General features: G+C 39.5%; 1 protein-coding gene across 1 annotated transcript; it reads right to left on the bottom strand.

The window, feature by feature from the left end:
* Positions 1 to 808: 808 nt before the first annotated feature.
* On the bottom strand, positions 809 to 25,467 carry si:ch211-57n23.4 (immunoglobulin superfamily DCC subclass member 3). The gene is made up of 14 exons (XM_042507034.1): positions 25,353 to 25,467; positions 24,204 to 24,509; positions 21,548 to 21,692; positions 20,310 to 20,440; positions 19,903 to 20,040; positions 19,623 to 19,781; positions 11,013 to 11,178; positions 8,927 to 9,177; positions 8,667 to 8,831; positions 8,264 to 8,452; positions 5,257 to 5,370; positions 3,372 to 3,498; positions 3,025 to 3,139; positions 809 to 2,249 (listed from the first exon to the last, which is right to left on the bottom strand). Exons 1-14 carry the CDS (start codon positions 25,465 to 25,467, stop codon positions 2,175 to 2,177), a joined length of 2,196 nt encoding a protein of 731 aa, XP_042362968.1. The 3' UTR covers positions 809 to 2,174.
* Positions 25,468 to 27,011: the final 1,544 nt, after the last annotated feature.

Here is a 27,011-nt window from a genome sequence, read left to right as displayed (position 1 = left end):
CTTTGAAGAGCTATGTATAACTTAACTTGGGTCAAACTTTTTTTAATTTTAAATTTTGGTTTCTTCTCAAAGCTGCTGCCCTCAAGGTTCACCTATTGTTCACCATTCACACTTATGTATATAATCACGCTCACAAGCGTGTTGCTGTGCTTTGGTTATGAGGAGGTGTAAAAGGTAAAGACTCTGAATGTTAAAAATGTAGAGGTATTTGGTTACATATTTCTTTAAGATAGCTAAATATTTGGCAAGAATTGAACTACTTTAAAAAAGAAAGCAAGTATTCCTTATAGTATTGACATAGAAAGTCTTTCAAAATATCTGACATCTTCATTTGGTCGCTCATTAGAAGTTAAACGTTGTCAACAAAATAGAGTTCCAGTTTGAAGGGGTGCACCTTGAATGACCAAACTAAAGGATATGGAAGATAATATTTAAAAAATGAAATGAAATCATGAGAACATTTTTTTTTTGGCTTGGGTTTAGTTAAAGCACTTCACACTCAGGCGACCCCTTTCAACAGGAATAATCCAAAAACGTAAGTATATTTTGTCTCTCTTGAAATAATTTCTCAAAGGAAAATAAGGAAAACCATCAAAATGTTATCATCTTTGGGTATCATTCAGCTTGGTTTTCATAGAAGAACTTTTTGGATAGGCTGACACGGTGAAAAACGAGCCTCGTCCGTGCATTCAGGCACGTATCACCTTAAAACTTCTGTCGCCGCCAACTCAGTGTCATTGAGGTCCCAGGGTGACCGTTTTGGCATCTGGAGAGTTAACTTGGCAGCATGGCCTCAGGTGGTTGAGTTTTTTTTTTTTTTTGGCTTATCATCAGTATGGTATCAAGTTTGTGCAGAACAAACAAGCATCCTGTGAGTTTGATGTTGTTTTCTTTGATGGACTTCAGAGAAAAGTTCGAATGCATGGCTTAAAAGGTTCAGGAAGCATTCTTTGAGGTCCATATTTTCCATGAGCCACATCTTCTGCACTAATATGTCTTTGGAGATGGAAACTTGTGGGTATTTTAAAGCCATGGATAGCCACATAATGGAACAAATACAATCAAGGAGGCAATAGGAAATACCCCCCCGATGTCTTCCAACATCAGATTGGAAAAGTTGAAGATTTCCACCAAAAGTGGACATGTTGATGGAAACAAGGTGATCTGGCTTGAACATGAGGTTCTTAAAGCTCTTGTTGTTGTCCGGTACAGTAAGGTTTAGGCTTGTAGCAGTAGAGTCCAGGTTCTGCCACAGTTACGCTCTCCCTGGTGGTCATCCTGGTGAGCACTCTTTGGACTGTCCTGGTTGGCGACTGGCACGGTACACTGGCACTGGTCAAGAAAGTAATTGCTGAAGGGAAAGGGTTTCACTGGGTTTTTTTGGTTGAGGTAGGCTAGCACAAGCTGCATAATTAGGCTAAATTGGCCTCAGGTATGGCTCAGACATCCTTGACAAACTGAGGTAGCTTTCTTTGGAGGTATGCAGCTTTTGGTTGAGGAAGAGTTGAGTAAAGAGTGCCTGTTCCTCTAAATGGCTCATATGGTGATAGACAATCATTGCTAATCCAACTTTCCCCTTCATAAGGCGTTCACAAAGGCCACTATGTTTCTTCCCTTTCTTATTGCAGAGGAGCTGAAGGCAAAGTCAAGAGTTCTGTCACAACAGACTAGTAATGGCTTAATTTGGGGTATTAACACCACAGCACACATCTTAACATGTCAGCTTACCAGAGGACGTCTGAGGAATATAATATATTTTGGTTATGGAACAGACTCCCACTGGTAAAATTGACATGAGTTTTTGTGGTGTACACACAAAAAGACTGTGACAGGATCTTATCTGGAGTGGCAATGCTCTCTGAAGGCTTTTTCTACATGCACATGTGCACATGCACAGGCAATAAAGGCAATAAGCTTTGGTTTGAGGTAGAGGTAAAGGATAGGGGTGGGGTGGCAAAGTACCAGGATATTTCCTAGTTCTATACGCTCTCTGTCACAGTTTTATTGAGGCTACTTTTAGGTTTTTAGCAGCATTTTGGAGGGAGAAGAAACCTATGACTGACCCCTATCAAAGAGCACAGAAGGTGCTCATTGATGGGAGGCTAGGGTTTTCTAAGAGAGTAGACTATTGGAGGGGAGGAAAGGGATCTGGGTATTGATATTATTGACCACTCTTAGCCGGTGTCCGTGCCAGGCAAACCTGACAAGTGCTGCTCAATGACGACCTGGTACTGTGCTGGACAAACCACCTGCTCACAGGAAGAGTCAGGACAGGAGGGAGAGAACAAGGACAAGGATCAGATACCATTCAAATACAGAGCTGTTTATGACATGCACAAGCAATGCACCAAAGTACCAGTGAAGTAACCCTTAGTTCACCACGATCTGCATTTTCAGACCTGAGGGACTCTTCTGGGTAGGAAAACGCTGGATCACGTACACCTAATCAAACAGTGTTGAGTGAACTCTGCCTCCATTGGTTTTAAGCCACCCAAAATAGCTAACCTAAAATAAAAATCAATATAAGTTAAGTATATGCTATCTTTAGAATATTTTCACTGCTTTATCTTGCTGTAAGAAAGCCCTTAACAACAGTGATTTGAAGTTGTTATATCAAAAACACCTGACTCCATTGAGAAAAAATAGTAACTATACTCCACTCCAGAACTGTTTGTTCCAATTGTGCAGGCGATTGTAATATTTAACTGTAAAGACTACTTTTACTTATTGTAAAGTCTGTGTTTCTAGTAGCTTTATTTGGAAACAAACATCATTGCAAACTACTATCTATGTATCGTTTTTTAAGACCATCAGGCTGTTCTTGATCTTGAAGTAACCAAAAGGTAACTTTAACAATTTCTTACTAAGATTGCCAGATTTTGTAAAACAATTTTTAAAAACAATTCTCTTATTCAAGCCCCTACAACAAAACATATCCTTGAAAGTGTGATGAAACTGTACTTAATAAATGAAGTGGTTGAATAAGATTGAACAAGCTGTGACCAGCATATTCAAAGGGACTACCTGAGGTACTGGCTCCACTCTAGGCCGGTTTGTGCCATCTTTAGGGATGCCGTTGTGTCCTGTGTTGTCCCTCGGTACAGACCAGCTGTCCTGAGTCCCTTTACTGCAAAACAGACTGCAAATAAGTTACAGCTATGAGTGCAAATTCTGAATAACTTTACATCAGCAGAGCTAAAGAATAATTCATGAAAGTGCAAAATTCTCAAAAGCTAGTCTTTATGATCAATAGTCCTGGTTTCTATACTACAGTAAATATAGCACATTATTCATTGGATTATAATCTAACAATAACTACTGACAGTTTCTAAACACATAGTGAAAAGGATGTACAGTGTATAGGCACCTACCTGCGACGGTATCCAAACATGAGGAAGAGAACACAGAAGATGATACAGGCGGTGCCAATATGGATGCCAATAACAATGCTGCCAAGCGAGGCCTCTCCATCCCTGCACTGACACAGACTGTCTCCTCCTGGAAACAAACCCAGCACTAATGAAATATATCCCCCCAAAAAACCCTGAGCTTTAGCCAAACTAGCATCTGGCACATATAAATGGTCCTTTTCATTCAGAGATTTACACATTGCTTATATTATAGTCTGAATCTAAAGGTCAGACACTCTATACAATTTATTTCATTGACAGTTGCAGTCCGGTGGTTTATTGTCTGGCAGCCACTTCAGTGTTAGAGCTCCCTTTCTAGCAGCCAAAAGAATTTTAAAGAGATATTTATCATATATCGGGAAATCATTTTGAAGTTATCTATAGTGTAACAAAAAAGCAATCAACTTTGGCATGAATGTCTTTATAAGGATGAATCCAGGTGATCTGCCATTTTTGCATATTACCACCATACTTCCAGCAATGTCCTTAAGAGTCTCTTGGTCTAAGATTTTTCTTTGATTCTCTCTCCAATTTGCCTTAGATATAGACAGAGCCACACATGGTTCCCAAAAGTCTCAGAGGAATATAGAGAATTTAATAGTGCATGAACAGTTCGCTTTCAAAGCCAGTTCTGCACCATGAAAAGCCCACCGCAGAGTAGCCACCATGTGGAAAAACATATTAATGAGTGCTCATTTAGACCTATTAGTAATGTTGATAGGCTAATTTAGAATTAATAGACCAGGCTACCTTCACTATAAGGCTCAAACAAAAGAACTGCTGTGCTCAACTCAAGTGACTTTTGAGCATAATGGATGCCGACCCCAAAATCACAAAATAGCAAATGAAGTTGTCAGAACTCATGAAAAAAGTATCAATGCATTTAATGAAAAGGAAATAGATGCCTTTCAGCCCCAGGCTTTCCTCAAGGATACTTCATTATAAGGCTTATATGTTTTACACCTCCAGACACACTTTTGGCCAAAAAGAAAAGTCTTTTTTAAAAGTAAAGGTTGAAAACTTCTGATGTAGACTGTCAAATCAGAGTTTCATATTGTGATGCATTATTGGGCTTTTAGGCTTTTGTTGTAGGTTTATTAAATAATAAATTAACTAAATTAGGTACATTATTCTTTACTTTTCTTAACATTTTATGGGCTTCTACTGTGTATTTACTAGTCTGAAATGATGAAAATAAATGGCACACACTTATACCTTTATATACCTTCATACTCCAGTGATATTTTCGTGTGGGTGTTATAGGATAAATACTTACTATATTTCAACTTTGCAATAGTGACTTAAATGTACAATAATTATTGCAACACTGCCTTAACTGTACGAGAACAGGTGCAAAAATTCAATTGCCACAATACTCAGTGCAATTATTCAGCTGTGCAATATTCTTCAGTATCCTAATTTATTCTGATCAACATCACTCTTGAATGTATTTAACATATGATGCATATACTGTAGGCCTACATATTCTTATTTCAAGTCATATATATATATTATGTCGCATCTTGTAATATAATACACATATTTTTAGATTTCTAAAACTTCACATAATAGTTTTATACATTGTAATGTAGCTTAGTGGGCATATTTTATTTTATATGTTTGCATACTTCTTATTTTCATTCCCCTTATTTCTGCTTTTTTATAATACTCTATATGCTTTACATTAAAGCGACTGTAACTTATCATAATTACCCACTACAAGTAGTTCCAATCCTGACAATGATTTTTTTTTTTCTTCCCAGTGTTTTGCACAGCATTCACAGGTGTAATCAGTCAGAGGAGGTGCTGAAAGCTGTTTCAGGAAACAGCTTGTGATCACACTCACCAGTGGTTTTGTCACTTGTGCCTTCCTCTGCAAGCGACACCAGTCTCTTGGAGCAGTCACTCTCCCCATTTCCATTGTAGGCCACCAGTTTGACTTCATACACGGCACCCGGTTCTGAAACAGATTGCCGTGTACAGAGTGAGTCAGGAGCTTAATAAATGCTTTTAAAGGAGAATGATTTGTGTTTTAAGTGAATGTCTCTGCTGATGATATGTTTTTTTAAGAGTTACCCATTCCTGCAAAACCTGCATGTATTGTATTTGTATTAGTGGCAACAATCGGACAAAACCTCACTGTGTCACTGTCTTTTATGCCACATCATATTGTCTTGTTTGTGCATTACCTCTAAATCTTCTCTCAGTCGTTTGACCTTTTGGCTTACTGGACCACGGATAACCCATTTTACAATATCTTAAAGATGTCTTTTAGGTTGCCGATGTTTATATTTCATGCTGTGAATTTAAAAGGCTCAATCAGTAAGAGGCGCCGCACATGTTACACAAGTGTTATGTTACATTCATTTCTTACAGCATCCTCTGTATGCTGCCTGTTGTGATTGAGACATGATGTGTACGTTTAACCATGGGGCCACACTTTCAACAGCAAATTACATCCATTTAGATGACAAACTGATGAGATAATTGTCATGCTGCACATGAAATATAATTATCATTGACGGCACTTCTGCTGTGAAGATCAATGCGTGTTCGGTGAATTAGTGACAGCGTGGACAGCAGCTGTTAGAGAGGCTTCAGGAAGCAAAGGTTGACTGATAATAGACAGACACAGAGTTATTCAGGCACATCTGTAGGCTCATTGTTTTATCAATAACATTCAACTTTTCAGCCTTTTGTTAAACTGCAGCTGAGCAGGGAAATATTTCTTCACATTCAGCTTTTAACACATTGATATGCCATAAGTCAGTATGGTAATATGTTCATTTTCAGGCCTGTAGTTTCCTTTTAGTTTTCTGTGAGGTTGGAAAAAGCTATTAGAAAGATGTATGTAAGTTGGCACAAATTACGTACAACATTTTCAAGACAGTGGGTAGACAGTGTGCAGGAAGTTGTTGAAATTCTAAGCAGGTTTTGTTTTCTAGATTGATTTTAACCCTTTTAAACCTGGATCGATATTTTCTTTTATTTTTCTTGTGCTGCATTCAGATGCCTTTCACAAGCACTTAAAACCTTTGACACCTGAGCAAATTGATTGGATTTCTTTTGAAAACAATTAGAGTAAATTACTAAAGAGAAATAACAAAAAATAGGAAAACATGTCCAGAAAACTAATCATTAGATGTCGTTATTATAATCATTTATTTATTTATTTTAGCTTTTCAGGTAATTGCCTTTTTTTTGTGTGCTAATGTTTAGGAAAATTCCTTGTAACTTTCAGTAATTTCATGAATATTTTGAGAGTTAATTTGTAGAAAGTTGCTCAGTGCCTTTGTCCTATGTTCTTGAAATAAATCAGGCAAATTTGCTCAGGTTTCAAAGAGTATAAGAACTGTTCCCACCAAAACCAAAACCTTTTACTGTTTATTTATTATTGGACACTCCATATTTGCTGAGTTGTATTCGTGTATGTTGTATGTGTGTATGAGTGTATGTAATTTTACATTGTTGCATAACCACCTGAGCTGCTCTCTACTAACTAGACTAGACTTTTGAACGCTGTCTGGATTTATGGTTAAATTTTACAGCTTTCTATGAAATTATAAGAAACTGTGGTTCTGCTATGATAACCTGCATTGATCTGTCCACTTGGTATGTTCACCTCTGACACTTTTACCGTACGCCCCTACCAATAAGTGTACAAAAGAAACGCTGATAAACAGACCAACAAAGAGAGACAGACCAGTCTATATCTGACCAAAAAAAGATCTATTAAATTAAATTGGAAAAAGCTCTGCATAATGTCCCAAAAGAAGAGAGGGGTAATGGTTACTACTCACCACAAAATCAACAATGCAACACATTTGACGGTCAGTGGTGCCAGATTTTGTAAAAATTGTACATTTGGTGTTTCATAGAGGTGTTACATTTTGCCTTTGAAACAGAATCAAATAAAAGGCGACGGCGCTGTTCAGCTGACGTCTTGAATTTCAATACAATCATATTGTTTTGTAGGTGAGCAAGATATGTGTTGTTATGGTTACAGGCACTAAGCCCGAAGGTGTCGCTGTGCAAACAAACGTGGGGGAGAGATCGATGTGGCTGCTCAGGCATAAAAACAATGGCATCTTGATGGTGTGATGTGGAAACTTTCATTTTTTGTTCTGTTCATTTCATTTTGTAGCAACTATTAAATACTGTTAAATGTGCGTGAGAACAGAGTTTTTCAGTTAATTTACCTGACAAGATTTCATTTTGTACACATGATTAAGGTCAGTGTGAGGGTAATGTTTGTGTCAGCTACAGCAAAGGAGGCAACACTTGTAGTAAACCTGACAGTTAACCTTGTCTAAGATACTTAATGCTTCATACTTGAGTGCAAGATCTTACCACAGCGATAGCCGAGTTTTCACCCACAGGCCAGATTTGGTCCACAATAGGGTGCCAGGTGGGCTGACAACCATTTTTTAATTCACAATAAGATTCAGAGAGGTTTTTGTGTACTTTAAATGTAATAAGGTGCCAGTGTGCACATAAAAAGCACCAAGTCTCTTCTGTAGTGCAGTTAACATCATATTATGCATACACTTATCATGATGGCCCACCAGCAGACTGAGACATAAACTACAAATTTCAGTGTTTGTAATATTCATACATTGTGCAAAATAGGAAAAAGCTCATTTAAAGCCAATATCGGCTGATTAGGATAGTGTACTGGTATCATCGTGCATTTATAATACAAACTGATTAATATTATTCATTTTGTTTATTAACTGGCCCCTGGCCTTCTGTCATTTTGCAAACATGGCCCCCGGAAAAGAAAGTTTAATATTCCTGTCTTACACACTCACACACACACACACACACACACACACACACAGAGTGACACTCACCCAGATTGGCAATGGTGTGGGCATTGATATAACAGGGCAGCTGGATTGGCGTCTGGAAGTCAGCGTGGGGGACCCTGCGGTAGGACAGCCTGAAGCCCTCGGCCTTGCCAGCCTTACTAGGGAGCTCCCAGAGGACCTGCACGGCGCTGGAGTTCACCACCTTGGTGAAGAAGGTGGGAGCAGTGGGTACTAGATGGAGAGAAGAGACAGAGTGAGGGTGAGAATTTTGTCCAATTTTTGCAAACACCTACTGTCAAGCATCTTAGGATATTTAAATCTTTAATGCATTCAGTTTCCATTTCTTTCAACATGGCCTCTCCAGCTAGAGACAAGCTTGTCTAATGTCTAGGAAATGGAGCAGAAATGAACTCTGCATGGTTTCGTCAGTGTTTGCTGTTCTTACCGCCCCCTAGTGTTGTGGCCACCACAGTGTGGGACTGCTGGCTGGCTCCCAGAGGAGAGTAGGCCTTCAGGTAGAGGGAGTAGGTGGTGGCTGGTTCCAGGTTGGTCACATCATGCTGAAAGGTCCCTTTACTGATGGCTTCCTGCAGCTCTAGACTGTCGGGCTCTGAAGCACACACAGGAATTTACAATTAGACATCATCACAAACATTTTGAAGTGGATTGTACCTTTCTCTGGTGTGTGGTCTAAGGGACACTCACCTCCTATCTTGCGTATGTGAAGGACATATCCGATGATGCTTTCAGTGACTTCGGCAGGTGGCTGGCTCCATGTGATCTGCAGGGCGTTGGTGGAGAGCACGCTGGCTTTGAGGCCCTCAGGGGCGGCGGGTAGGTCTTTAGCCTGGGCCACAGCCAGGCGGGCACTGGCTTGGTTGGTGCCGGCACTGTTCTCTGCGATGCACTGGTAGATGGCCTCATCGTCTGAGCTGATGCGGGTCAGAGCCAGAGTGCTGCAAAGATAACACACAGCCTAATGATTTCACTGTTGCACAGAGTGAGCAAATATACAGCATCAATAGCAACATTGTAACTACACCAAATACTAGTATTGCAACATACCCTGCTCTACGACTACTGTTACTTTTACCAATCACTCCTGCAACTACAACCACTTTTGCTACTGCTACAATTATAAGTAACACTATTACGATGACTTGTTACTAACACTAACACTCACATCACATTATACTGTAAATGCTGTATTAATACTACAGATACTTTTTTTTATACTTTATTTAGCTAGGAAGGTCCCACTGAAATATAAGATCTCAGGGAAAAAAACAGGAAAAAAATGAATAAAATAAAATGAAAATAAATAAAAAGTAAAACTAAACAAACACATCAGTAAATAAGTAAACAAATAAAAATAAAAATGCAATGACATAATTTGTACTGGTAATAGTTCCTCAGTTCCTGCTGTAGTGACTACTGCTCTCTAACTCATATGATTTCAGCTGCTGCTGCTGTTTAAAATTGGGCAAATTGGGTAAATGGCCTCAGGTCTACTTTGCAGAAACTTGATTGACTTTAAGTTAATTCAATAACTTCTTCCCATACCAACAGGGAAATTAAAAAAGTTAAAATTTGTTTGGGAATATACTTTAAAACACACTATGAATTAATATTACAAGAACCGAATAAAGCATTTTGGCCTTATTTTAAAGCTGAGTTAATGAAAGCCCCGCTGTCCAATCTAGTATCTAGTACACACACACACACACACACACACACACACACAGGACAAACACAGTGCAAAGAGAGCAGGAGAAGCTGTAAAATCCTAATATTTAATGTCATATTAATCCTAAAATAATGCAGCTGAATGGGATAGTTGAGATAGCAAGTTAGTGAGAAGCTAAGGACCTTCCATCCACAACATAAGGCTATTTTCTTGTAAATAATCTTATCATATCTGAAAATGTGGTTACAATGAACGTTGGATATATTTGAAAGTGGAATACATCACAGCTATACAGTATATTGAGGTAATTTAAGGTAATTTATATAAAGATAGAAATATAGAGATTAAATATTCCAATGGAAGGATGGGATTTGTTTGTTCGGTCATAGGCCGCTCACTGATCATCAGACTCAGTTACTCCTCACTCTGTGAGCAGCACTGCCACCGTGTGGTACAACAGATACTGCAGGACTAAAAATAGGGCCTGCTGTATATTTGTGGTGAATTGCACAGATTGGGCTTTTGATACTCACTCCAACCTCTCATTTCAGTCAAACCACAATAATTCAGGATTGTTGCTCTGAATTCTTACAAAGGTGCACACGTGGTTGATTCAAACCATGCAGTGGAAATGAGGCAGAACTGACATCTAAATTTTGCCCACTTTCAGTTATACTTCTATGACAAATTTAAAATTACATCAGCACTGTAAAATGTTGCAGCTGGCTCTGACTTTGGGTTGTCATGATACTTATGGTTACGATCAATATGTTTGCCACAGATGTTCTTTGTATGCTTGAACGGCCTAAGGGCTGTGCTCCGTGAAAGGTCAGATACCACAGGTAGTCTTTGAAGGTAAAGTTACTTTTCGGTAAGCATAGCTGGCCTGTCAGGACCATAGTGGATTGTCTTAACTTGGTTTCGTTAAAAAGTTTGTTTTAATGGTTAATGATATATTTTAAAGATCAATTGTGCTGTGTGGCTGTCCATACTGTTCCTACAAGGCTTTACATGGAGACTGAAGTCATTCATATCCTCAGTTTCTAGTAAATTAAAGGAAAAATTAATACACTTACATCACAACACATCGCTACCACCACCTACCTGTTGTTGTTGGTCAGCTTGACGTTGTGTCCAGGACTCAGGACCTTGCCGTTCTTCAGCCAGATGAGGTGAGGCTCAGGGACGCCCTGGGCCACACAGGTGAACACAGCACTGCCCCCTGCGGGTTTGGACACAGACTGCGGCCACTGCAGGAACTCAGGAGGAGCTGAGGAGGAGCAGAGAGGGAGATGAGACAAGGGGTTCCTCAATAAACCCTTTTTTCCTTTACCCACCAACAGCCTTTGTTGACAGCCAACAGACACTGAAACACTGATGTCATAGGTACACTGATTTACATATACTACAATTTATAGTATCAAAGAGGCCTGGTGGAGACAATTCTTCTGTAATACTTTTTGCTTTTTCACTCATACCAATATACACTTTTTTTCACTAACTTGACAATGCATCCAGCTGTACATGTGAAGTTACAATGTGAAGTTATTACATAACCAATGCTCTCTTAAAAGTGCACCAGACATACATTCTGGCAATTTTGCCATTTGTGGAACTAATTTGTTTGTGGCCAATAATTGTTTTATTACCAATGCTTTTTTTGTAATCCAATTATATTTGTCACTTATTCCAAAAAAAATGCCATGCAATCTGTATAAACTGACTACTTTCCAATTTAATCTGGCCCAACCTTATCTCTATCTAGTCAAGAATAAAAATCAATCACATCCTCGTCAAGTTATTCATATATTCTTATTCTGTGACAATTTATTAGCATTATGTGAGGTGTTTTTTTAAGCTTATATGCATTATGGACTTTTTCATTCTAAATAGTAAAAAAGGATATAAACCTTTATGTTTTCAACCTAAAAACTTTGCAGCTCAATATCTAAAAACTGCTCCGAACGCAGATAGAACCATATAATTCTAAGGTGGTGATTTATTTATTGCATGTCTTTAAAACACAATGTGGAATAGGCCAAATTCAAAGCAGAATTGAATAATTATGATATGGGTCAAAGTACATCCTCTAAAAAAACACTTGAATGACAGTAAAACTTACACACATTGAAACTTTTTACTTTGAAAACTTTCTAAAAATATTCAGAAATACACAGATTGTTGCATTACTTTATATTCCTGTGAATGTGCTTTGTTTAATGTGTGAAGGGTGTCTCTCCAAACTCCATACAATAGTAAGGTCTCTCACAGACACACACACACGGACACACACACACACACACACACACACACACACACACAGAGCCTGCTGACCCCAGTCAGTACTTGGCCGACCAGATGCAGGCTTGACTGCTCCTCCTGACACCCAGTTCAATATAGCCACAATAGACATGCATATATCTGCTGGGATATAGGCAGCACTCACACACACTTCAGCCCACGCTCAGCATCTCATTGATCTATTGACCTGAACACCCTCTGTGGCCCGACACCCCCCACTGAGGGGGATGTGTCAACAAGATGGCCATTTCAATAAGGATGCATTCATCACTGCAGCCGCAGATTTCTCTTTCGTCTGATGGTCAGACCACTTTTATTAGAGCCAGAAAACTAACCCATGAAGGAAACAAGTGAAGGAGGTGATAACAGCAGCCTGTGTGTGAGTGTTAAACCCTAACAAGAGAGAAATGCACACATGGTGGGGTAAAGGATGTGGTTTTGGTTTTCCATATTTACATTTAACCCTTTGAAACTCATAACTACATCACTTGCAAGGAAATTGCAAGAAATTTTTAGATTTAAGTTTTTAAAAGCTAAAAAATGACTTGAATGACAGTGATTCTAATTATCAATTATATATTTAATATTATGTTACAGAATTATTTATATTTTTTGAGGTCATTTCCTAGTGTTTGTTTGCTTTGTTTGTTTTATTTATTTATTTTACTTAGCTTCTTTTCTTTATTTTTTTGCTTTTTGCTCATTTTCAGATTTTTCTTCATTTCTTCATTATTAAAGGGTTAAATATAACATTAGTGTGTCTCATAATCACAAGTTGCTACATTAGGGCGGTGACAAAACAGAGTTAGCCAGCATGATGAATTCATTTTGAAATTTGTTTAAAAAAAGTGCACAATTCATGCCTTAAAGCTGCCACACAATAGTGCAGGTGCTGTAACCACGAACCACTGGGTGAAGAGGGGAGCACATCACACTGATCTGCATGAAGAGCAAATGGCCTTTTCAGCCCAGCTGGACAATGGAGGTCAAGTTTGTTGCAGAAGGCGACTGAGCCATATGTGCATTTTGGTGTGAATATTCAATGTGGTGAGAGTCAACTGTAAAGCTTCGTTTTGAAACTAAGCATTAGAAAATATTTAAAGACAAGTTAAATTAAGTTGGTTCAAATCACTGTGTGTCTCTGGAAATCAGGCTACATAGCTCAGAGTGTGTTGCTAAACATGGGAGCTCATTCAAAGATGGAGATACATGAAAGAGACTTTCCTGAACAGCACTGAGGTTTTTTGGGGGATGGAATAAAGACACAATTATAACCAGGATTAAAGACTTGTCTAATCACACTGGTCATCTTCATATTTGAAAATTGACGCTCTCAGTGAAAAACTTTGCACACTCCTATTTTACTAGTGCTTTACATTTCTGCATGTGCTTATCCAATATTCATCACAGCTATTCCATTCTAGTTTTTTTCCTGAAAACTAATTTGGAAAAATGTTGCTCGTGTCCCAGATAATGTCACAGTTTTAACATTGTTATTAGAAAATAGCATTGCATTGCATTTACATGGGAATTAGTAACCCCTTTATGATCTGGTTTTTGGGATATTCCATTTATGTGTTTGAGCATGTAAACACCATATCTCAAATATGATCATAACCAGGATCAGCCTGATATACAGGTTATTCATGTCCATGTAACCACAGTCTATTTTTCAATTAACACCTGCCAGCAAATCAAAAATGAAAGGATAATATTTTCGGTGGTTAATATAATGTTATCATTGCAAACAAAAGATCAAGTTCAAGGCACAGTTTTTCTCATTTTCAGGTTTTTGCTCTCTCTCTCTCTCTCTTGTGTGTGTGTGTGTGTGTGTGTTTGTGTGTGTGTGTGTGTGTGTAGTCATTATCTCCGGGGACAGTAGCTGTCCACCCCTTCATCTGTTCAGCCGCCCCACCATCATGTTAGAAAGTGTCAGGCATCCTCAGCTGACCGTTCATCAGTCGATCCATACTCTGTATTGATCTGTGATTCTGTTGACCTTGAGTTTCGCCCCACCTCGTACGCGCTTCTTATTATGTTTGGTCCCTTTTGTTTGCAGAGGGGTCCATTCATCTGTCCACTGCTTGGACAAACACTGAGCATTACCAGATTAACATAATATGTGTGTGAGCTGAACTCTGTTCCTCACAAAAGTGAACATTATATGAGCAATAGATGTGTTTAAATTTGAACAAATGAAAGTGCTCTGAGGGAAATGATCTTCCAGAGGTTCTGAATATTATTGCAATAAGCCCCAAGGAGTATTTTAATGGGTTATGCTTCCTTTGAAAGTGCTCATATTTCTTTATAATCTCTTATGATGTTACTTGGAAACAACTACATATTCTGTTATGAAGTTAGGAAAAGTATACTGTGACAGTACACACAGTAAGTACTAACTTTATTTAGTTTTCTGAAAGAATCAGGGATTTGTAGTACATAATTATATAATAAAGAGTCTAGTAAGAGTTTAAAGACAGTTGACAGCATTGGTGAAATCATTAAAAACTCACAGTTTTTACAATGCCAACATTTTTCTTGTGATTGGGTTGTTATATTATAATGAATTAAATGTATTTTGATTAATATTACTGATGCATTATTGTCAAAGCTGCATTTTTGGAGCTTATTGTACACTGCTGGGTGGTTTAATCGATAAGAACGCATCATATTTTGGAGCTCATAATGTGTTTTGTCTGTAAAATCTTACTGCAAACCAGTAACTGTACAGCTGTCTGATGAAAAAAAAGATTATTTTCTTTACATTAAGTTGACTAGAAGTTGTAAGTCACAAAAAATAGAAATGATTGAGTAAAGTACCAGTAGTTTTCTTATGTTTTTGTTGTACCTAACATATTATGCTTTTCTGACAGTTAGCTTCTGTTTTATTTCCCTTAACACTCAGGTAATGTCTGCAGCTATAAACAGTAAACCCCCTACAACCTTTTCCTCACAGAGGTGGGGTACACACTTAAAATTGTACATAATTATAGCATTTATGTACTTAGTTACATTGCCAAATACATATTTCTATATTTTATTTTTTCAATGCATTTGAAGATTTCGACAGATTTTGGTGCTGATGTTGATAATGAATGTGAGAATTGCACTGAGAGCCTCAGTGGGATCTGCATGATAAAAGATCTGCAGCTCAACTCATCTGAAAAACAGGACAAAAATGGAGCGGAAGGAGGAAGGGGATGGGCGTATTTAAAGCACCATTCTCTATAATGGCCGGCCATCCTTTGTGTCTCCCTCTACGTGGTGACACCCTGGTTGCCCTCACCCCTCCACTGGGATGCCATTTATCTTTCAGCTCTCCCTAATTAACTCTGAGACCACACCTCCTTTCCCCTTCCATATCTGTCCGTCCTGACTCCACCTCCTCTCTAAATCCAACCGTTTTCACAGAAACACACCCTAAAACCTCCTGTCGAGGTCAGGGGTCAGGGGTCACGGGTCAGAGGTTGCAGGTCATCAATCACCCTCTCCTTTCCCTGCCCCTTGGACCTCCCTCTTGCACCTTGCACCTCACATTGACCGTCTCGATGTCTTCCACTTTTTGTCTCTTTGTCTCCTTTGTCCCTGCAGCCTGACCATGACCGTGGACACACAGACGGACTGGCACACAGACTGTGTGAAAGTTCAGACCTCAGCTAAAACCTTCACACTACAAACACAAACAGCAGCCAGACGCACTGATTCCCAGTGAACTTGACTTCAGCTGAATAATAAAAACACTCACTGAGTCATCAAATCATCCCTGCACAAACTCTTTAACAACTGTAATGGACAAAATTAACTTACCGGCTTCACATTTTCTTTTTGTCTAATTTGGGGACTCTTACTTGCAAAAAGCAGCCATGGCATGACCATGTTTAAATATGTTTAAAAAAAAGTTTTTATTATTAGATTTTATTTTTAATCAATTAATACATGCTCGTTTAGCAAGTTTGTTTTGTTTTTTTTTTGCTGTGAATTTGGACTCAGATTATCCCAGTATTTTTTTCTCAGAATTTATGCACAATTTTTATTTCTGCATTTATTTTTTTTCTAAACCTGCAATCTTTTTCTTGTCCATTCAAAGGCGTCCTTTCATATAATTTAAATTGTATTGACACAAATTTGATCCCATAAATGTTAAACACTCTTCCCAAGGTACAAATAGCTATATAGAGTATATTGCTGTTTTATCCCATGTATGCTCTAATATGAGACATAATGTCACATCATCTGAGATAAAATGACCCAGTGTCAATAAAAGATACAGCTACAGCTTGGTTGTAATCTAACTGTTTGATGAAAAACAAAAAAAAATATATTTACTTTTGATGCTGTGGCTCAGTGGTCATGTTACCAGATGGCCAAAGCCCAAAGCTCTTTATTCCATCTCAACCCCCCAAAAAGACCAAATTGATCAATAAATTAATGAATATATTAGAGATCACTCCCTTCTCCCCTCCTCTACACCAGAGGCACTGCCAATCACTGTGAGAGAGTGACAGGGGAAAGTATCGATTGATCTGGTAAAAGAGATGGACACAACATGAACAGAGAGATGGATGAAGCTAAATTATATGAATAAAGATTGATGTGATTGAGAAACAAGAAATCTAATGAAATGTGCTTTAGTGCTTTCTGTTGGTTTATATTTCAAATGCTATCCATTATTTGAATGTATACATGTAGAGTTAATACATTTCTCAATCACAGATTTAAAGATTAGCTACACTGATTTTCAAAATTCATACATATTATTCCTATGATCTAAGACAGTCCAAAAATATCAGTAAACATAAAGGACACTCTCAAATCCAAAAACTAGAGTCCTAAAACTCAATTTTATGATGTCATATGGTGTGAAGTCTGAAGCTGCTCCATAGATAATGAACTGGGAAAGATGTTCTGGATGATGCTGAGAGTAACCAGAGAAATGTTGTGTATCTGGATACATTTTTTGTTTCAGAACTGATTGCACGACATTAAATAAAGCTGGTTATTAAGAAAGCAATGAAAATCTCATGTCAAAGCAATCTTGATGAATAACAACATTTAGTCTTTAGGTATGAAGACTGCAACCTAACGTCTGCAAAACATCACAATTTTTAACATCCACACAACTTGAAATTCTAAAGTTGTTAGACATTTAAAATATCATCAATCTGATTTTCAGTCCAACCAAAATTTAACATCGGTCAGACATAAAAAAAAAGTGAAATGTAGCGAAGTAAAAGTAAAAGTCCCAGAAGAAAATTTTGGCATTTTACATTTCTGTAAACAATGTAACATTTGTATATTTCATACCTGCCAATTTTCATTCTAAAGTTGGCAAATAATAACGTAAAATAAGGAGCACAAAGTTGCCTATAGGGCAAGCGATGGATTCAACAAACCCTGCACTTTTATACAGGAGTCCGGTGTTTGCTTTCCTTGATGATGTTTTCTGTGTGATGCTAATTTTCTACACCTAACCTTGTGCCTCCATCCCCTAATCCTAACCATCCGTTCCAGCATGTGTGTTTGTTAACATCCTGGCATTCGTTGTCATGTCAACCGCATAATCCCACCATGTGCTTGTGTTGACATCACAGTAGTGCCATCCCAGAACATAAATACCAAACGCAGAAGGATACCTACAGCATAATATGTAGATGCTGAAGTCTACTGCAAAGCAGCAACATGTGACCACTTGGGATGAGAACATGTTCATATATATCAAATCTATGTTCCTAAAGGGAGGTTATATGGCTGACTTTGTTATAGGGAGATGGAGGGCATGCTGATGGCTGCCAAGCTGCAGACTACTGCAGCCCACCATTTGAGACCATCATACAACAAGAGTTGCTGCATTTCCAACTGGCATATCACCAAAATGGATATTTTGGCCAAAACATGATTTTTTTCAAACCTAGTCTTTTTTGTGCCTAAACCTAACCACAACTTAATCGCAGCATAGTAAGTAAAGTTCCAAACAACATCTACATTATAGCGAACAAATGTAATGTATGCATGGTTTTCAAAAATGTACAATACCAACTTTGGTTCTGCTGATGGGGCTGCTGAGTGAAGACAGTTTTTTTTTCATAGTGTTTAATCCTTTATGCAAATCCAGTTTCACTCCTATGACTTACAGGAACATACTGCACATGTACAGAGAAACCAGAGATAGCTTGCTAATTAGAAAGTGAACACTTTAACACTTGTCTTGTCTCTGTCTCGTCTCCCTGTTCGCCCTCTAACACTCTGGGAGGTGAGCTGCTAATTGAGTTGGCCTCAGGACAGCTAATTAAAACCCAGCTAATGACAGTGAGAAATACATGTGGGCTGAGTGTATGGACATCTACAGGGTGATTGATGTCCACGTCATAGACAACCCTTCACCCGCTTTCATCAGCCACCCCCCCCCATACACATACACACACACACACACACACACACACACAGCTGAACATTGGTGTCAGTGCTTAATTGTTAGACGGGAACTGGAAAGGGTGCACATATGTGTGTTGTGGGGGGTGGGTGCACCAATAGTGTCACCGTACAGCAGGCCCATGCCTCAACCCCCACTAAACAACCAGGGGCAAAGGTGAGAAGAAAGGGTGGAGCTTTGCTATTGACCCTTTCCTTCCTCTCCGCTCACCGTCATCGCCAGTTAATATGGTCAAGTGCACACACAAGCGGGATCTCTCATAGAGGTCTGCTAATTATACAAAGGCTGCAACAATGGCTGAATGTTTGCTGGAGAGGATGTATCTACGTATATCAGATGGTCAGTTTACAGAACAGTGTGTAAAACATGATTATCATTCAAACTGATTAGTTTTTAGTGTTTCTTCACTTAGCCCTGCCCGACTGCACCATGCCCTGTCCTGATGTGTTTTTATGTTAACAAACAGTCCAACATTTGGGAGGTATGCTTCCCAAAATTTGTGTCTCATAACTTGTGTGTAGGCGCAGCATTTCTCATGTCCTGTTGTCATAGTGGTGTTGACGGGTTTAAGAAAGACTGTTGGAAATTTGAACAAAAGATGAATTTTACTAACTATTAATAATTAGCTTTCTTTGCAACTAGCCAACCTGTAAATAACACATCCTCAGACTTGTTGGAAGTGTATGTTTTCAGTTTTGACAGGAATAATTGAGCATGGCTTAGCAAGGTTTATATCTATCTCCATATCAGGGCCATAGCTAGCATAAGCAGCAGGTCTGCATCTCTGCAAGGTGTAGTTACATTTCTGGGTGGATGCACGCCAGGCTACAGCACGTAGATACAAGCAGAAGTACAAACCAGGATTAAGCAGATGAAAACTCCTTGGCCGGTACTGATGGCCAGTGAGAAGATCTACTGGGCCAGTTGAGAGTTAAGTGCTTCGCTCAACAACACTTCAGCAGTGCGTGTCTGTATGGCCTCACCTTGTACCACGAGTCGTCCGAGCGCAGTACGTCTCATTCTGGTGCCGGGCCGATTGGCAGCGCACACATACACACCGGAGTGCTGGAGGGAAACATCTGAGATCATCAGGTTCCCTGTGCCCAACACCTGGATCCCCTCCACCCCGATGGAGCGTCCGTCTGGTGGACACACAGACACAGAGACAAACAGAGATGGTTTTTGTGAAATAACTCTTTAAACATGTTGCATGTTTTTAACCAGTCAATCATATACATATTATTAGAAATGTTCCAGTGGTACCTAGCCTGCTCCAGGAAACAATGGGCCTTGGGTTTCCTGTGGCAATGCACTCCAAGATGGCTGTCTGGTGGACAGTGATGGTCAGATTTTGGGGTCCTGACAGGATCACTGGCTCCTTGTAGATTCTGGGAGCTCCACCTAGTGGGATGAAGGAAAACCAAAAGTTTATATGGATGAGATGATTAAGCTTTCAGTTGAAAAAGCTGGGATAAAAACCCATTTTTTGCTTCACTTGAGGACTGTTGTTTGATGGACTGTGGGAATTACCTCTACAGGTACATGGACACATTATATGTATCTTTACAATTTAATACATACATAAATAAATATTACAGCTAAAAACAGAGCTCCACAGAGGTCTTTTTTTGACTGCTTGTATATTACACGCTACCAGTATGTCCACCTACCAGTGATGTTGAGCATGGCCTCGTGGCTGTAACGAGTATTGGCGATGTTGGTGGCGACACAACGGAAAACCCCGGCATCTGACTGCCTCACGCCGGTCACCTGGAGAATACCCATCGGCAGGAGAGTGTATCTGGAAAGGAAGGAGAGGTACGAGTGTGAGGCACCAAAAAATTAAATTCTTACATAATTTCTGAGATACCACTCACTTTTTTCCATTTTAATACTTATGTTGAGGCTTTAAAGAGACCCTTGTCCTCAGTCATGGATATATATGACCATTAGCTTTGGAAGTCAGACTTGACCTTTGGATAAGTTGCTCTTTTACAAAAATAAATAATTTTTTAAAATCCTATCTCTCTTTTTACCTTATGAAATGCTCATAACACATAGCTTAGAAAGGTGGCTGTTTAAATATCAGTTCAGATTAATGTCAGCTATAATGTAGAAAAAAGTAGTTACAACTTGTAAGCAACAAAAGCTTCGTGAGCTTAACATAAACAGTGTGCCCTGTCATACTTTGGCAAATTTTAGGTGTCTGGATCATTCTGAGTGTACAGCTGGACCACAGTGACCTGAATTAAACAGCAACAGTGCATTAATAAAGTTTTTATGGTCAATTTTTTTAGCCCACTTGCCAGAGGAAATTGTTTGCATTGTATGTCTACGGAAACCTCATATATGTGACATTTGCACATTTCATACATCATATCAACATGTCTAAAGTGGCATAGTATATCAGCCGACTTTGGAGGTGGATGGCCTGACATCCAGGCAATACGCCTGCCAAGCTGCAGATGAACAAATAAATAGCGTTTTAGCGACAGATTGTTTTTTCCAGCTGCTTTTTAGCCACTGAATGTGGGTGTTTCTTAGCGACCTGTAGCTGTTTTTTTTCACCAGGGATAATGCTTGTCCTTTACCATGACACTGTTATGTTCTCATCTGGGATTGTGCTCCCAAAACGGTGTATTTTTTTAGCCAAAATATGATCCTTTCCTAACCATAAGCAAGTGGTGCTTAAACATAACCACACATTACCCACAGTGTTTTAAGACATAAAGTTTCAACATCAAAATTCTATAAAAATAACAATGTATAGGTGTCACAAATTGAAGTCTTTGATACATTTATAGTTTATAGAGTTTATAGAGTTTATAGAGTACTAGCTGAGGAAGCAGTTCCCTCACTGTAGTGTGTGTGTGTGTGTGTGTGTGTGTGTGTGTGTGTATGGTTTTACCTGTTGTCTATGGTGTTTAGTGATACTCTGTCTCTCTCCCAGGTGATGTTGGCCTCAGGTACTCCATTGATCTGACACTGGAAGCGGGCTACACCTCCCTCATCCACCGACATGGACAGTGGATGGGTGTGGAACTTCGGAAGAGCTGGAGAGCAAAAAACACAAAGATCAGCTTTAATGAGTAAAATACAGGATTTTATTTTGAAACACTGAAGGGGCACTCCAACAACTCTGCACATTCGGATGGCGTAGCTTGCAAACCTGTTTCCCAAAGGTATTTTTATTCTCAGATAATACAAGGTTTCTGCAGGTGTGCATTTAGCAGTTTGTTTGCACTGATTTTCACATCAACATTCTTCTCTCTGTCACGTGACCAACAAGGGGGCTCAGTACATGGTAGACTTGCATGGTGCAGAGTTTTGGGTTTTGGATTAGAATTATTTATCTTATCTTATAATCTATTTCAAAATTATATGTAGCCTTTGCTACTGTAAATCATGGCAGATTCTTTTTTAGACTGTACACACACACTCACTCACACACACACACACACACACACACACACACACACACACACACAAAACATAGACACATGATTCCTAATGACCTGGTGGCCATAATCAATAAGGGTGTATACCACACAGGAGGGGTCTGCAAATGAGAGCGCATCGCCATGGCAACTCATTGCATTGGGGTAAAACCACCTTGAGTTAGTCGTAATTCTCCTGGATTAACCATATCCCCCTGGTTTTATCGGACTGATTGAGGAGTGGGGGAGGGGAGAAGCTTGTACATGTAGTGCAGGTGTGTGTGTGTGTGTGTGTGTGTGTACAATACTGTACACGCCTACGTGTGCTGAGCAGTGTAATTTATAGATTTTCCATAATGAAGCTGGCATGTTTTGGCGAGGGGTTTGTATCTGGGCGCTGGTTCCCTGTGACAACAAAGGATCAAAGAGTCAGAGGGGGGTTTGGGTTGCCAAGTATGATGCAGAAGTGTTCACCATGTGAAGCATCGTTTATAACAAAGACTATGGGATGTTCTGACAGAGAAAAGACAACATGTGGTGATTATCTGTGGGACATCCTCTGCTCCCTGCGCAGGTTTACAGCCTGGGGATAATGCAGGGATATGGATATTAAAATGCCTGAGGACTTCACTGTTTGTCACCTATGTTCTGATGAGATTTGACTTCAGTTTCTCAAGATATATAATCTACATCACAAGCACCTCACATACACATCAACAAAACAGAACGCACAATTGTAATGAAATGTAAGGGTGGTGTATTTTCAAGTGAAGGGTGTGTATTTGTCACATTTACCCCTTGAAACCTGATTTGGCGTTCCTTGTGCTGCTTTCAGATGCCCTTCACAAGTATTTAAACCTCTGAACCCTGAGAAAATTGGTGCAATTTCTTTCAAAAACATGAAAAAAGCAATGAGCAGCTGTCTATGGAAAAAAGTAAGAAGCAAGGGAAAAAAAATGTTTATAATGATCATAATTACATATTTTAAGCACTTTTTCCAGGTCATTTCCATGTTTTTCTTTTTAACTTTCTTCTAAATTATTACTTTTTTTATTTTATCGCTAATTTTCAGGTAATTTTTTTGTACTTTTTACTAATTTCTTGCTAAATTTTGGGTAATTTCTTCTTTGATTTCTCATTGCCTTCTTCCCATGATTTTGAAAGAAATCAAGCCAATTTTTTTTCGGTTTCAAATGGTTAAATTACAGCAATGAAGGTCAGTTTTATGTAATTTCCCACATTTAGGCAGACATGAGAACCTTTATCAAATGGCCATCATGCACACTAAAAGTCTGAAGTTACATAATGTTTTATTACAACTTAGAACTTATAGTTTTAGCCATCTATTGAATATACGAATATTCAATTTGGCTGTTTTTTTTTGGTTTGATATCTACAGTATGTCAGAGTCCCACTGAGTGAGACTTGAAACTTTCAAAATAGTTTTATTAAGGGAGCTACTGTATACTATCTTGACCTCCGCACCCTCTATGAAAAATTGCTCACAGAGGCACTACAATATGTGGGTATGCATATTAACCAGAAAAGGGTATTCAAACAGGCTAATTGCAGCTGCCGTTTCTCCACAAGTTCTCATCATATATCACACACCAGGGGCATGGGGTCAAGAACAGGTTATGTTAAACAAAAGAGTATTGTGAGGCTTGGTGCTCTTGAAAACTTGCAGTCCAGCCATACTAGCTAGTCTGCCTACTGCACTTCATTTTACTAGTCACAAAAGCATGTGTTATATAATCAAGGGTGTATAGGATTTAGTGGCACTTAGGTGTGAGGTTTCAACATTGCGACCAATTAAGACTTCTCCTCTGAGCCAAGTTTGTAGGACAAGTACAGTAGTCAGTGCAAAAATGCAAAAACATGAATGGCCAGTGTTTGGGTGTTCATTTTGGGACAGTATTTAGTATTTCCATATCTTCAATCATGTATGGTGCACTTCTTCTTTGCCTTTTCAGTTTCCTACTCAACTCATTTGCACTGTGAGAAACTTGTTCTGCTCATCAAGGAGTAAAATAACAACTGACATCGATTCTTCCCATCGGGGAGTAATACTGTCGAAAGTATGCAGATTGTAAAAATGATGTGCTGTGTGCATTGTCAAAAACTTACATGCCAACAGGACTTTGGCCTTGCGGCTGACCAGCATGCCATAGCGATTTTGGGCGGCGCAGTCGTATTCGCCCATATCCGCGTCACTCCCCTCTCTGCGTTTCTGGAAGCTCTGGATGAACAGCGTGCCATTCGCCAGCACCCGAACCCGCGGGCTGGTGGGTAGAGGCACCCCGTTTTTGCGCCAAGTGACCATGATCGGTTCCTCGCCCTGCACTCGACAATCCAGCATAAGTGGACGGTCCCTCACTGCAATCACATCACTTGGCTCTATCAAGAAAGACAGCTCTGATGACAGACAGCCACCTGCAGACAGAAAGAAAAGAAACAAATTATCAGAGAGAGAAAAGCTGTGTGAGTACAAATCTGCTTATTTGAAATTAAAAAATGTTGTTCAGTCCAGAGAAATATTATAAATGTATAAATGTTTTCCTGCCAAAAGGTGTTATGATTGAACCACTGACGAAGTCTGCAGAGTTTACAGCCAATACAATTTAATTTACAGACTGTTAGTTAAAATATAAAAAAATTGCCAAATGTTGCCAAAAACTGTCTATTTTGGCTGAACAGCTGATTAAAGAGCTACAATGTTAAACTGTTAGAATCAGAAATAACTGACGTGATGTTCAGGAACAGTCGCTTAGAAACATACTGCAGATGGGACTTTAAAACCTGAAGTCAAGGAATACGATATATGTGAAAGAGCAACCTTGAACTCCACTTCTAATGTTGTGCCCAAAGACATGGGAATATTTTGGTAGATCACAAAAATTTCCATCTATTTTCCATCATAAACCCACAAACACGCCATGACTCCAGAGACAATAGCACAAAGAGGAGGCTTCTCTGTCGGACACCAAGCCTCAGATTACCCTAACCGAATTGCCTGAGAAATCTCCGTCGACACCCGAAACCACCTCATTTGATTGATGGTGCATTTGGTTTTGCGGCCTATAACGCATTTACTGAAGGCGAGTCACAATGGAGACTGGATGCCAGTGAGCTATCCAGCCAGAGAGGGCAACAACAATACCCGAGCCCTGGAGGAGAACACTGGCGAGGGCTGCTGGGGTCAAGTTAGGAGACCCGCCATTGAAGCCAGGGCCAGTTGTGACAATAGTGTTGTGACTATGCTTATTTGCACCTCACCCACACTAACCTCTGTAAAAACTCCCGTCAGCCACCATGCACCCAAGGGCACCATCTGCCCCTTCTTATGCATCCCCTCCACCCCTCCTGTCTTGTCCCGTCCTTTCAGATCCATCTCCGAGGTGACTTTCCCATGCCACCAGAGCTCTCTATCTCACCCTTGTCCCCTCCCCACCGTGACCTTGGTGACACTCTCAGTCTTTCCTATTTTCTTTTGGTCTTTTTTGGTGTTAATGTCTTCATATGCAAAGAACCTTGAACCCTTGCCTAGCCGCTTTCCTTCCCAGCTGTAAAGCAGTAACAATGGCAGTCGCACTTGAACCTGCTCAATGCCTTATCAATGTCACCATGGATCTGCATCTGTCCAGACAAACACACCCTTCCCCTTCAACTGAGCTGCTGTCCAGTCGCCATCAAACCTCACATCCCACGCACAGCAGCTTGCAGCTGAACTTGACTTTGGGTTGGACTTTTGTGTATTTCTATTCCCAGTGAAGCTCATTTCCACTCTGATGCTGTGTGATGATACATGTTTTTCACATAATTTACTGAATTGTTGATTGTCAGTTGTTTATAACTTTGAGTGTATCGGATGGTTCACCACACAGCAACCATGGAGCTCATCAACCTTGTGTGTGTATTGTATAGAAATATAAGTGTGGTCTCATCTTTTCAAACAATTTGACCATATGAAGGTCCAAGTAGGATTAAAACGTTGTCATCATCAAACTTGTGTGGCATAGAGTAAGTGTACAGGCTTTATTTTATCCTCAGGGGTGGGGGCATAAAACCAAAAATATCCACGGATAGAAATCTCCTTAATGCAAAAAAAAATTCAAAATAAGATCTCTTCTTTATTCAGCCAATGTCTCCTTGACATAACTGAGCTCAGTTTAACATCAATATGAGACTTTATGAGACAATTTGAGACTCTCAAATTCTTAAATTATAGCTCGTAAGAAACAGCCCTCCTCTTGTCTCTTGCTTTTTTTCCCTCTCTTACTGCATTAACTTCATTTGCTGTGAGTGAGATCCAGAAAACTTGATTGGTTTATAATTTAGCCTGCACAATTTCAGAAATGTGTTTTAATGATCAAATTCAAGTCTCAGCTCTGAGTTGTTTTATCTGTTACTGGTGTGGTCTCACTTCTGAGTAGCCTGTGAATACAGCAAAATAATTTGTGCATTTTATTCTTTCGCTCCTTATTTCATATAAGGGAGGGTTTAGGAGAAACAGATTAGAATTTGGTACGAGCAGGTTGATGACTCATACAAGATAGCTGATGACATGGCTCTGAGGTTTTAAACCGCTCATCAGATTACAGATTTTCATGTATTAAACCTGAACACTCGGCAGAGCTGTTCCCCCTCCTCATGACCTCCGTCACTGGCTTCACTGATGTGTCACATCAAGAAATGAACATCTGCCCTCCTTAATGAGAGAGCTCCCACTCAGCAGACACAGCCAGCAGAGAGGGTTGTGGGTCTGCGCTGATAGAGCCCTGCAAACACCCCTGAGCCTCCCATCCCTCAGGCCTGGTAATGAAATTCAGGGCTCCCAAGGGGGGACTTGCATCACGTTCTGTGGCCGAGGTTATCGAACACATGGTGCTGCAGCCTGTGAAGCCTAAAAGGCCAGTGTTGATCTCTGATGCAGCA

This window comes from Plectropomus leopardus, chromosome 18 (genome assembly GCF_008729295.1).
Source record: "Plectropomus leopardus isolate mb chromosome 18, YSFRI_Pleo_2.0, whole genome shotgun sequence".
NCBI lineage: Eukaryota > Metazoa > Chordata > Actinopteri > Perciformes > Serranidae > Plectropomus > Plectropomus leopardus.
This window is presented reverse-complemented; position numbering and strand designations above follow the sequence as displayed.

Bases quoted from the DNA above. Each gene is read 5' to 3' on its own strand.
- si:ch211-57n23.4 (XM_042507034.1), bottom strand. From the start codon at position 25,467: ATGGATCTGAAAGGACGGGACAAGACAGGAGGGGTGGAGGGGATGCAT. The intron at 20,441-21,547 runs GTAAAACCATAC...CTTCCTTTCCAG, and splicing joins CTAAACACCATAGACAACAG to ATACACTCTCCTGCCGATGG. The intron at 8,832-8,926 runs GTGAGTGTCCCT...TGTGTGCTTCAG, and splicing joins TCACATACGCAAGATAGGAG to AGCCCGACAGTCTAGAGCTG.